Source organism: Amblyomma mixtum, chromosome 2, assembly GCF_055824585.1.
Source record: "Amblyomma mixtum isolate Tamu chromosome 2, ASM5582458v1, whole genome shotgun sequence".
Classification (NCBI taxonomy): Eukaryota; Metazoa; Arthropoda; class Arachnida; order Ixodida; family Ixodidae; genus Amblyomma; species Amblyomma mixtum.
In genome coordinates this window covers 22255154-22267425 of record NC_143013.1, presented here as the reverse complement: position 1 = coordinate 22267425, position 12272 = coordinate 22255154, and the positions used below count along the sequence as shown (strand labels likewise).

General features: G+C 48.6%; 2 protein-coding genes across 6 annotated transcripts in view; one reads left to right on the top strand and one right to left on the bottom strand.

Annotated features, from left to right (window-relative positions):
• Window positions 1-7071: 7071 nt before the first annotated feature.
• LOC149358665 (phospholipase A and acyltransferase 3-like) lies at window positions 7072-11040 on the bottom strand. The gene is made up of 2 exons (XM_089570827.1): window positions 10362-11040; window positions 7072-9683 (listed from the first exon to the last, which is right to left on the bottom strand). Exons 1-2 carry the CDS (start codon window positions 10791-10793, stop codon window positions 9507-9509), a joined length of 609 nt encoding a protein of 202 aa, XP_089426953.1. The 5' UTR covers window positions 10794-11040; the 3' UTR covers window positions 7072-9506.
• Window positions 11041-11533: 493 nt separating this feature from the next.
• Window positions 11534-12272, top strand: part of Ars2 (arsenic resistance protein 2) — a 35851-nt gene continuing 35112 nt past the window's right edge. For 3 of the 5 annotated variants that reach the window (XM_089570824.1, XM_089570821.1, XM_089570820.1), the window contains exon 1: window positions 12062-12187. In XM_089570824.1, the coding sequence (XP_089426950.1) occupies window positions 12066-12187 (122 nt within the window). In that variant the 5' untranslated portion in view covers window positions 12062-12065. Of the gene's footprint in view, window positions 11618-11804; window positions 11961-12061; window positions 12188-12272 lie in introns of those variants that run through there. The other 2 variants (XM_089570822.1, XM_089570823.1) reach the window with 2 other exon arrangements.

Genomic DNA, 12272 nt, shown 5'->3' with positions numbered 1-12272 from the left:
TTGTTTGTTTGTTTTTGTTTTTGTGGGGTTTAACGTCCCAAAGCGACTAAGGCTATGAGAGACGCCGTAGTGAAGGGCTCCGGAAATTTCGACCACCTGGGGTTCTTTAACGTGCACTGACATCGCACAGCACACGGGTCACCATTGCGTCCAACAAGGAAGAACACTTGTACCTCTAGACACTCCTGTCGACTGAACCTTTCGTTGTTTTGTTTACTTTACGAGAACTCTGGGTCAGACACGTGACATCTGGATGCAATACGTCTCTTTAGCGGTGAGCTTCGACAGAATGTTTTCGAGCAATTAGCAGCGTTTCTTGGGAACAATGGACGTTTGCTCAACAGGAGAGGCGTTTTCCTTCAAAGGACAGGCGTCTTCTTTCGGTGGCATTTCTATTAGGTACTGCGCATTGTGAGCTTCGGTTGCAACAAAGAGAAGCGGCCGGGATACGCGATTGAAGTGTCTCCCGTAACTACCCCAGAGTCTGTCGTAAGGACTCGAAAATGTCAGTCCTGAATCTCGTAACCACAAGTATACTGTCGCGAGTTTCAGAGGCCCAGCTCCATACGCATTTTGCAGGCAGGAGACAGGTTGTATGAGGAGATTACTTACGATTTTACCTTTTTTGTTCGCTGTCTATAGGCGGATACTGAAATGCATGAAAGGCGTGTACGTATTGCCTGCCGTGCTGCCCATTTTCATAAAGATGACAAACGAAAATGCAGGGTGGGCCCTACGTTGCGAATAGCAAATGAGCGAATGCAAAACACGCTGCTCCCGAACGAAGGAACCCCTCTGCGTATTCTTTTTACTTTACGCCATTTACCTATGCCTTCTTTCCTGCCCTTGAAATGCAGTGTTTCCTCATGCAAAGCGCGAGGCATCGCATTACGCGCGCTTATCCCTTTCAACGCTAAGAAAGAAAGAAAGGAAGAAGGAAAGAGAGAAAGAAAGAAGGAGAGAAAGAAAGAAGGAAAGAAAGAAAGAAAGAAAGAAAAAGAAAGAAAGAAAGAAAGAAAGAAAGAAAGAAAGAAAGAAAGAAAGAAAGAGAGAAAGAAAGAGAGAAAGAAAGAGAGAAAGAAAGAAAGAAAGAAAGAAAGAAAGAAAGAAAGAAAGAAAGAAAGAAAGGAAAGAAAGAAAGAAAGAAAGAAAGAAAGAAAGAAAGAAAGAAAGAAAGAAAGAAAGAAAGAAAGAAAGAAAGAAAGAAAGAAAGAAAGAGACGCGAGCAGACGGACAGTCTTTGGCAGCTTTCCCGGTGCATCAAGCTGAACGCGGTGGCCGCGTGTTCCGACTTGGACTCAGTAGTGCTGTCGCGGGGAGCGGCTCAGTACACGTTGTTTTTCCACTCTTATTCGCGCGCAGCTGTGTTGAGACCTGCAAGAACCAGCTGTCACTGGAGGGAACACATGTCTATGCAGAGGGACGATGCTCCTCGAAAGAAAACCGATATGAAGAAATTTCTTCTCTTTCGTTCTTTTTTTATGTTCTGCCTTCTAGGCTGGTAATATTTCTCCTTGCTCTACCACGTACACTGCATGTCTATGTTTTCAATGCTTCACTTTGGCATTCACCCTTTTTTTTTCCTTTTGCGCGCTTGTTTTTTACTGTCCGCCTCAGTGGCCTCTTTATTTGTCTCAGTTGTTTAATGTAGCCTTGTTTACAAAAATTTTGCTGCTTTTGTGGGCTTTCAACTCGAGCTCGCACGTGTGTGTGTGTGTGTTCGCGCGCGCGTAAAAAAAAGCCAAACAGCCAGCTGGCCCGTAATCGTGAGCTCCTAACATGTTAGTCTGGAACGCCTTTCAATAATGCCATTTTACTTAATACACTGTAAATAATGAGGTGGGAGACCATGTTTTCATCGCGTTATGTTCCTCAAGGAAGGAAGGGAAAACTTTATTTACACTAATGGTTTTTCCTGCGGTTTGGGGGCATCTTCAGAGACGTCTTGGTTCTACCCCCAGGAGCCTTCTCTGTCGAAGTCGTCCGCCTCTAATCAGTGGTCGGTTGCCCTCAGTCCAGGGCTCCGCTGGCCACTGCCGCCCGTTGAGCTCGCTGTACCAGACCTTGTTGGTCTTCGCAGCGGTCGCTGGACAGCAGAGTCTCCCACTGCTCCGCACTCGGGTTTTGTATTTTGGGGACCACGTCTATGTTTTGGCAGGCCCATGTGATGTGGTATAGTGTACGTTTTTCGTCGCACCAGGGACATTTGTTCGTGTATATCGTAGGGTGCATTTTGTTTAGTATATGTAGGTTTGGGAAAGAGCCTGTTTGTAATTGTCTCCAAGTGACAGCTTCCTCTCTGCTGAGAGATTTGTGCGGTGGGGGATATCGCATTCTTCTGCCTCTATAGTTTTGTAGTATGGCCGAGTATTCCCTGGGTGCTGGCGCGAGTTCCGCGGTCTCGTCGGAAGCTCCGTAAAAAGGCTTTGCACGCAACGGCTGACCACCACCTCGTTGTTCACATACGAACGCCTTCCCGGAACCTGGCAAAAAGGGAAACGCGTTTTTTTTTTTTCTGCACTCAAAACACTGATGCAATGGAAACGTGTGCGGACGAAGCGCCCCTGCTCTACAATAGTTGGTTCCTTGGCGAGAGAACGAACAGGCAATGCCACTGTCGCGCCGGCATTGAGCACAACGTGGCACGTTCCAACGCCGTGGCAACGGTGGTTCACTGCGGCGTAAGCTGCAGCGCTTTGCGCATGGCTCATGCTGTCTGCAGAGGCAGCCAGCATTATACTTTGAAACCGCAGGTTCAGCTCCGTCTGCTCTGTGCAGTTTCGCTTAGAGTTCCTGTATATGCTCCCGCATATACAGTAACTCTAGTTTCGCTTAGCATTCAGCGCCGCCGCTACGCCGCTGCTGCCTTAAAAGCGAAAGAGGCTTAAGAAAAGAACGGGAAACGCCTGCCAACGGCGCCGCGCGGTGGTGCGGCTCGAACAGCAAGCCGTAGTGCATTGCTCAATCGGTACTGCACTATAGTTGAGCGACGCTGCTGTTGCTGTTCTTTGCAGCTGAGGCCGTGAGCAGGCAGCCGAGCGAGCAGCCTTGGCAGCGTGCCCGAAACATCAGACGAGTTCCGCGCGATCGCGAGTCGCCGCGCTCGCCTCGCCGCAGCTGTTCCACGGTTTCATCTCGGCACCGGCTGTGCGACGACCGGGCGAGCGGGAACGCGCCGGCCGCTTTCCGAAGCGTAGCCGCTCGCTCATTGCGTCACACGGAGGGGCATCCCCCGGTCTCTCTCTCGTATCAAAGTACGAGACTCTATCCGTTCTGTTTCAGCACGCGAAAGGATAATTTATCAAAGTGCAGACACTGTGCAAGTTGCTTGCCATCTGTAGGCAATCAAAAAAGCTGTTTAACGCAAATGCGAAATTGCAAATTAATGAAAATAGTTAATTTTATAGCTAATAGGTGGCGCAAACAGCGGTATTTTAAGATTTGTCGAACGAAATGAAAGATTTTTCAAGTGGAGTTGCGCAACTGGCGTAGTGTGTCCTTCGCTCCAAGAGCGAACCGGCCGCCGATCGATAACGGTCGCACGGGCAGCAGGTAGATGAGGCGGCGTCGAGTTCAGCTTCGTTTTGAGTCGCTGCATGGGGCTTCGCACAGCTATAGTGCCTAGAATATAGCACAGCCATGCGCTAACGCGGCGGGGTCGCTGTGGATTTGGTCCGCGGAATGCGGTCGACTCTAAACGAGATGGCTTTGAGCATCTGAAGGAATTGTGTCACGTGCCAATGGTGCACAGCCACAGGGAATTCGGCGCCAAAGGAGGTTACATTAAAAAAAAAAAAAAGTAATGAATGATTAAATGCATTTACCGTTCTTAGGCTACGCAGAAACAGCTTTCAGACATTTATTTCGATACGTTTTGAGAAACATGTGGTCCCTTTTAAATTTGCATCCTTCCAACAGGCCACGTAAAAATACTGCTTTGCGCACGCTGAAAATGCGTGCTCGAATTTCTTCAGTGTTCCAAGAATTAAAGAAGAGGACCATATACCGCCCAATGTCCTTCGAAAGGTGGAATGAATAAACCATGCACCCAGCACTTCACTCTTATGCTCGCATCCGCTTTACAATAACTCTTGAAAAGCTTCGTTACAAAGAAAGAACAGTTGACAGATGCCCGACTCGTGAATTTCAGAGAATCTCATACTGCACAGAATTCGGCTGACGCTCGCTACAGCAGTTCTAGTTTCGTTTAATGAAAACCTCTGGACAATGCAACCCCTAAAGAGGCAGCTGCAAAAACAAACAAAAAACAAAGTTAGCCATTTTCTGCTGAGGAAACTTGAAACATGAAAAGTATAAAATCGTAGGCAAACATAACACCGCAGTTTCTTTTACTTATTTCACGCGTGGCGATACCAACTACCCATTTTGCGGTTATATCACGAGCGCCCGTCAGTGCGCCATTGGCCAGAAGGCCTGCCTTATCGACTGGAGATGGAGCTGCAGCGGAAAGAAAAAAAAAACAGCGAAAAGGGGAAAGAAACAGACACGGAGAAGCAGCTTTGGCAGAGGCGAGCAGGCGGTCGTCCGCACGGATCGAAAAAACAAACACAACGCAGGAGCAGGCAGTCGGCGAGGGCTACCACGAAAGGCGCGCTGCAGCTCGGCGGCGTTTCCAAGGTCAGCGAGGCGGCGGCGGCAGCGCGAACGTTGGTTGAGGCAGGGAGCCCGCCGAACTTCCCGCCGACTCTCTCGCTGCCGCGCGGGAGAGCAGGGCTAGGCAGGGCAGGGAAGCAGCGCCGACGAGAGAGCTCGCTCTGTCGCCGGGCGAGCCCTGCCCAAGTTGGCACCGCCGGCCTTGGTCCCATGCTTTCCGAGCGGCGGCGAAACCTTTACCACTGCCGCCGCGCGTGCTACATAGCTATGGGCGCAGACACATTTGGTATTCATAGGCGGCAGACTAGCGCGCGTGATGTCTTTATGTGCTTCTTTCTTTACTTTTCAGAATGAACCGTCGTCTCTTTTCCAGGTGTCCTCGTTTCGCACAGCGCAAAACAGACCGTGGAGCGAGGCTGCATGCGGTCAGTGTTCGCAACGAATAACCGTCAACGAATAACCGTTGCCGTGTTGCGGATACTGGCATAAACGAAAAAGAGAGTTTCACATAGTACTCGCTCTCCTGCTCCGAACCTATATTCAAATTGTGAAACTATAGTCCATGGCATCCCACGTGCCCTTGCAGAGTGAAGTCAGTGGATTTCAGCGGCTTTAATTTCTTCGTTGTCACATTTAAAGCCGTTTGCGGGCGTTCGCTGTATACGAATCTTCCTCTCTTGACAATCAGCCGTTTCGTACTAAAGCTGACTATTCCGAAAATTAACCGTATCGAAACGACACCCGATTTTTGCCGCGCTAGTATCAGTCGAAACCACACCGCTAAAGTTCAGACGGCGACGGCTGTATAAACGGGCGCGAAGTGCAGAAAGAAGCCAAAACAAATGAGCAAAGGTTAAGCAATGGTTAAGGCAAGCGAGTCAAGAGCGCTGTTTAGGACGAATCCAGCCAGCGCGCATGCAGCTGCGTGGTAATTCCGTGTGATAGCTAGAGCTTATTTGTCTCAAGACGTTCAGAAATATGCGTATTGACCTCTAGTGGTTATACATGAAGACAGCCGTTTCTTTTGTCTTTCTAGGCTGCTTTCTTTCTGCGTATATGACATATAGCTTGAGTGTTTTATAAGCTATAGGTGAGGCGGCGCTTCATCAGCTGAGAGGCCGCCATACATAAGAGAAGAGCGTTTTTCCTGCCAGCGCAAAGCTCTTTGCTAACATTCAATTCAATGTTAATAAAGTCTTATCGAAGCTCTAAAAGCCTGAGTTTTTTCGTCTGCAAAGCGCTGCTGACCCTATAAAGACAGTAGAAAGAAAACTTTTCTTAGGGTTGGTATGGGGTTGTTTGTTTTGGCGTAGAAAAAGCTATGACAAACAAAAACAAAACTCATAGACAGTTTAACGATTAGATAGCATCTAAGGAAGACCGTTGTTCATAAAGTAGCCGACTTTTTATGAGTAGCATGGAGTATATACATATTGCAGAGTTTGCTGAAGCAGCAAGTTGAAGTTTCAGACACGGAAGATGAATTTTTTTTTTTTTGTTCTAGTACTGTGTTATCGAGAGATGTTTAGTAAGTTACTTTGAAAGCCCGGGAACCGGAAAGCAAAAAAATGTTTTTCTTTATGTACTGATCAAGAACAAATGTTCCCGCTCTATCAGTATCGACTGCATTGCATTTTAGTGCCTTGTTTTTTAAGTCTGTGGACGTTGAAAAGATCGACAACTTTTGCTTTAGGCGCTTATAACTTCATGTGCTTATATATGAGCTGTTCAGGCGACTGTCACCGTCAGAAATTATAGATTAAATAAACAATGTGCCGTATCTGAAATCACTAAATAGTTGTTTTAACATTTTGGAGAGTGTGTGTTTCATTTTATGAATCTTATGAATCTGGTTTTTGATACGTGCGACGCTAATCGCAAGTCGTAACCATGCGACGTCGACCATAAGTCCAGACTTCGAGCGAGAGACGCATTTATCGAGGCCATCCATTATGGGACATCGCACTCGACGTGCCACTGAATCCCACATAACTATAAAACGCCAAGCAAATGCCGCGGAACAAAGGTCGAATGAATCATGTACTCGATCTCTTAAACTCTGGGGGTAAAAGAGGAAGAAAATGTCAGGTTTATAAATTCCAAGAAATGCTCGCGACGGTCGCCACCTAGTGTCAAACGAAGAGAAAAAAAATAGGAGATAGATGGAGAGATAGAGAGAGAAGACGATGCGAGAAGGAATGTTGTAAAAATCGAAAGTCGGGAAAAAGAAAATAAAAAGGGTGTAGTATATACTTCTCGAAGGGCGCTTGTGGTCCCTAAACGGGTCAACGAACTTTACATGCGGCAGGTGCTTCTCAGAGAGATGCGAAACCTGCCCAATGAGCACTTAAACTCTCTTGGACGTCCTGGGGACATTCGAGACGTCCTACGGACATCCATTGAAGTTTCAGTGTCCACTGGGTGCCGCCGCTGTTACACAAGAAGGACGACCAGCAGTTTAAGGTAACGTTCCTTTATTGTTTCTTTCATTCGCTTTCTTTTCTGGCGAAACAATAACTCCAAACTCGCGCACTCTATGTACAAAACACAGGGATGAAGCGATGCGTGAAATAGTATGATGATGATGATGAAATTCCGCAGTGAAGGTACAGTATGTACAACAACAAAAAAAGCAAGCTTCTTCTCGCAACATGTTCTGCGTCGCCGAAGCGCGCAAGGAACAAATAAAATAAGACATTCTAACTCTTATACATCGAAATGCTTAAGCCTTGGCTCTTTTTGATTTTCTTTATCGCTGCAACAAGCAGCAGACAGGAACAAAAAAAAAATGTGGTCCTCGGAAAGAGCATCACAAAACACGTTCGAGCACTAAGAATGCACGAACAAAAAAAGAAATCAGCTTTGCGTTGTGTTCCTTCATCATCACGGCATCCAAACGTATTACAGGTTGAACAGCATAAGAGAAGCACCTCCAAAAAGGTCTCAAGTTGGAACTAGCTTCCCTCATGACCACTTTTCTCGACTTTTTAGTCAGGAATCATAACAACGGTGCTTCCCTACACACCCTAAGTATACGCATATATCTCAACACCAGCCGGCTTTTCAAAAAAGCATTATTCGTGGCCGTCGACTTATTCAATAGGCATTGGACCTGTCTGAAAGATTCGGGTAACAATAGCAACACCTCGAATCTACTACATCTCGGGAGGAGGATCTTGACAATAAATTTAAGCGACCTTTAAAGATAGAGGGGAAAAGATCGACAATTGGCTGGTCCACAGCAGTCAAGAAGATTTCGAAAAATAATGCTCTCCTTTCCTACGCGCACTTTCACTTTGATTACTCGCACCGCTTCGCTTCCGAGATCGTGTGGCACCATTGGCACAAAAATATGGGAGCGAAGTTGTGTCTCTGGCAGCGCAAAATATAAATCCTGGCATGGAATACGCATCTATATAAATGCTGACACTGCTGTGGAAGTTTTAGAGGGGCGTTTCTTTCTTCGAGTCTGCCATCTCGAGAAGTTCGCACTTATTACGATGTCGTACGAAAAAAAGAACACCGTCGACACTGGCAGTGGATGTCTGACATCACCGCGAGCTCGTCTATGAAATGTGCGCATTTAATTTGTTAGTTGACTAAGCCTATTTCAACTCCACGCCTTCGAACAACCTAAAATTGCAACTGACCCTCTAGAAGAAACACACGCAGCCAGCAATACCAGAAACTCTGCGCGTTTCTGTAAACCTTTAACTTACGTTACCGTTATAGCTTCATATAAGCTATTGTGACAAGGCCACCTGTATGAGCTACTTTCAAAATGCGAGAAGACTACAGACAGATGACACTATTTACATTCACTAACAGAACATGAGTTGTATATTTACAGTGATGGAAATGTGTCGCGCATGCCTTGCAGGACACAAAACGATACACATGAAATGAAAAGTGTCAATGCCTACGGCAGAAACTAAATCGAGGCGGTTGGCAACACTGCACTTTCTTCCTTGAGCAAGAGTACTCGCGGAGACTTATTTTTCATTTTTTTTTTATGGAGTTTTCTATGGATGTCTCACTCGCGTCGAGACGAACATTTGTATAACGGAAACAAAAGCTTTCCGGGCATCAAAAGTTGTTTTGTTTGTTTTGTAAAACGAAATACGGTTAGCATGGATCGCGTTGCCATCAGGACCTGGAAACTTCATGCTTTGCACAAAGCAAATAATGACTAGGAAGACAAAAACTCTCTCCACGTCTTTCTTGGTCTCGTCGTAACCTCGCGTATCTAGTTTCTGCCTCTGGCAGTGTCAGGCGCAATAACTTACAAGCGTAATTGAAACAGCTGCCAAAACTTCTTAAAGCCTATACATAACTTTGTGCAAAGTCTGAAGTTCCGGACTACATCAATAAAGACGCCAGAGCAAACACAGGCCGGGGCAGTAAACGTGACCTACAAAAAAAAATATTACAAAAGCTTTCTTTTCGCAAAAAAAAAAGCACGGTAGAAAAATATTGTAAAAAAAGGGAAGCCTGTATAAACAAAACGTCACACTTGTTCGTTCAACTTCGCATACCCTGCATCACAAATCTGACTGCCAACAACTCTCGCCAAGAGAACGACAAAAAAAAAGGGGGGGGGGGGGGGGGGGCAAGGTGGTCATAATCGTTCACAACGTTCTTCATCCTACCTCTCCGCTGAGATCGCGCCGGGACACGCACGACATTCTCTGGGCGGCAGTTCCATTCAACAAACAGTTCTTCGAGGTAACGGCCCCGCTTGACTCGGGTATGTACACAAGCCCGCGCGGCCATGCGCAGCAAAAAGCGTTCTCTTCGGTGAGCGATGCACGATGCCACGCGGGCGAACCGTCCTTCTACGCGGCACGCTTTAGTAGTAGTCCCCATGCACGCAAGGGGATGTCACAGCCAGCTTAGGCGACGCTCGTCGGAGCGTTCTTCTGGGGTGTCCTCGGTGAGTTGGGCGCTATCCTGGCAATGGCCGCCGTAGTCGGCGTGCCGAAGACGGCCTGCAGTCCCGCCAGGAAGGTCGTGTGCCCCACTTGGAGGTTCTTCGCTAACGGCTTCATCACGCTCAGCGTCACGGTGGCCTGCGCATGAGGGGAGAAGAAAAAGAGGGGGAGGCCGAGGTTAGCGAACGGTCTCTCGACTCATGCGGAACCCCCCACCCACGGAATGAGAGGTGCTCAAAGATGAGGGCGTGCACACCAAAAGCAAATAAAAATACAATCGCTTGCAACCCTGCTGACCCAAATCAACTCAGCGCTTTGAAACAGCTTTCAAACGGAGGTGCCCTTACACTGAAATACGGCATAAGGTGGAATATTCAGATGCACTTCTTTTCGCATCCAGTCCACAGATAGTTCGTGCAAAGAACCGATGCACTGCACGGAGGTTCTGATCAAAAGCCAGCTTTACAGGCGTTGCAGAGCTAGTGCACGGTGATCAGGCTGCTTGTGAAACAGCTACCGTCTAATCTAACTTCTTGTTCGCACAGATCCACCTGTTCAAGCTGGAACGGTGACTGCTGGTGAGCTTTTGCAGTGCGCTCACTTTAAGCTATAAGCCGTCCGCGGTGCACTTTTTTTTGCATGCGGCCTCGATGTCGAAATAGGCGCTTTGCCGCAGCGGTCGGGCCGTTGCGGAGAAGCAAAACGAGTTTAGCCCGGTGACCGAGCGGGGACGCGGCAGGAAACGGGACGGCGGAGGGCGAAAACGCGGTCAGCCCCGACGACGACGACGCCACGGCAACAAGCGGGGGGCCTCACCTGGTCGCTCCATCCGATGCCGAACTTCCACTGCGTCGCGTAGTACTCCCCGTTCCGGGTGAGGAAGTTGAACTCCACTTCCCGGTCGAGCATGGTGCAGGCCCGCTCCAGCGTCTCGGCCGCCGATGAAGGCACCAGGCCGCGCTCCTTGGCGCGCACTTCCTTGTTGTTGACGCGCACCCCGCTGTAGCCGGCGACATCGGTCAGCTTGCTGAGGTGCACGTAGGCAAAGTCCGTGGGAATGTCCTCCTCGTTGCGACCCACCACATGCACCACGTCGCCGTTGCCTACGTAGAGTGCCCAGTGGGCGTACAGAGTGCGGTCGATCTCGATCAGATCGCCGGGCTCAGGCCGCAGGTCGTTAGCGGGCACGAACGAGCCCAGTCCGTAGCGCACCACCACCTCCGGGCTGTGCTGCTGTTGCTGGGGCATGGCGACTCGGCGTTTCAACGTTGGCGTGTGATCGCTGGTATCCAGTGCACGATTTGTGCGGCGCGCCTAGCAGCGATCGCGTCCTTTGCCTTGTTATGAAAACACAGCTGACGGGAGGATGCCTACTGGGGCTGCCCTCGAGCGTTAGCGCCTGCACTGAGGTACGGGGAAAGCCCTGCAAAAGTAAGTCGCGTTCACGCAGTGCTGACTCTCCAGCGGTGCACTCGCATCTGCCGAGCGCCGGGCAGGAGCGCAACTCTTTATCGAGGTGTGGGGAGAGAGGTGCTGCGACGGAGGGAAGATAGCGGGAGAGACCGCGCGCGCTAAGCTGTAAGCGCAAGGGCGTGCGGAGAGTTGCGCTTGCTTTGCGTTGTTGGCAGATTGCTGATATTTTGTTGCTCCGGCTATGCTAACGCCACGCCTTCCGAGCCAGAACGACTATCGTAGCGCCGCATCGCGGCGGTACAGCGTACCTATGAAACAGGTGGTTACGTCAGATAGCCTCTGAGATTTAAACTACAAATCTCTGAGGTCGTATAGGCATGCAATAGTGTTCAAAAGCGCCACAAGGTATCGCTAACATCGCAATAATCGTTAAAGGCAATTCCTCACAATTATAAAAAAAAATTGAAGTTTAATTGCATTGAATATATCTCTAACCTAAGTAATATATAACATTATTGAATCAAAAGACAAAACACTAAAGGTTAGTCTTAGTGTTAAGGCTAGCCTTAAAGATGCTTACGAAGTCAGTAGCTGGTACAGTAGCCAAAGGCGTGCGGCGCTGGTAGTTGCGCGCCTGATCACCGGCGTTTTGTTTGGAGGTTTGTGCCTAGTTTTACCGGTCGTGTATGCCAGAAAAATCATCTGTGTTTGGTTCTGGTGCTGAGGAAGCACTAAACGTACCTCGTTTGCTTGAATACACGTTCTACAGAGGCCGTCCCTCAACGCTTGTGCGGCTCATTGTGTCCCTGACCGAGTGAGAGGGAGAAAAAAATGGCTCCGGCGAGGATTGGCGGACGTTACTGAAAAGTCGTTATTTCCCAATCTGAAGCATTGTGTACTTTCGTACTCATTGATGTACATTGTCGGTGTTGCGTCTCATACTTAAAAGAACTGAGTCTGCTTAGCGCTTTCGGAGATCCAGAAGCGTGAGCCACGACGCGTGTGCGTAGCTGGCTTGAACGCGTGGCTGTGTTCGTTTCGCTCAGACGTGAAGTGCCTGTTCCCTTCACCGCAGAAGTTTAACTTTCTGTCTCTCGTTCCAGCAACATGGGGGACAGTGACGATGAGTATGACAGGCGGCGTGGCAGGGACAAGTTTCGAAGAGAACGCAGCGACTACCAAGAACGCCGTGATGACCGCAGTCGCGGAAGGGACGACTGGCCTGAACGGTAAGCTAGGGAGTCGCCGCATTCGTTTTCCAACCTTTCGGTGAATTGTTGGTTCTTATTTTGAGGAAACGAAAATGGCGCAGTA

Excerpts from the sequence above, each read along its gene's own strand:
- LOC149358665 (XM_089570827.1), bottom strand. The coding sequence starts at position 10,793 with ATGCCCCAGCAACAGCAGCACAGCCCGGAGGTGGTGGTGCGCTACGGA. Across the intron at positions 9,684-10,361 it reads GCATCGGATGGAGCGACCAG|GCCACCGTGACGCTGAGCGT; the intron begins GTGAGGCCCCCC and ends CCTCATGCGCAG.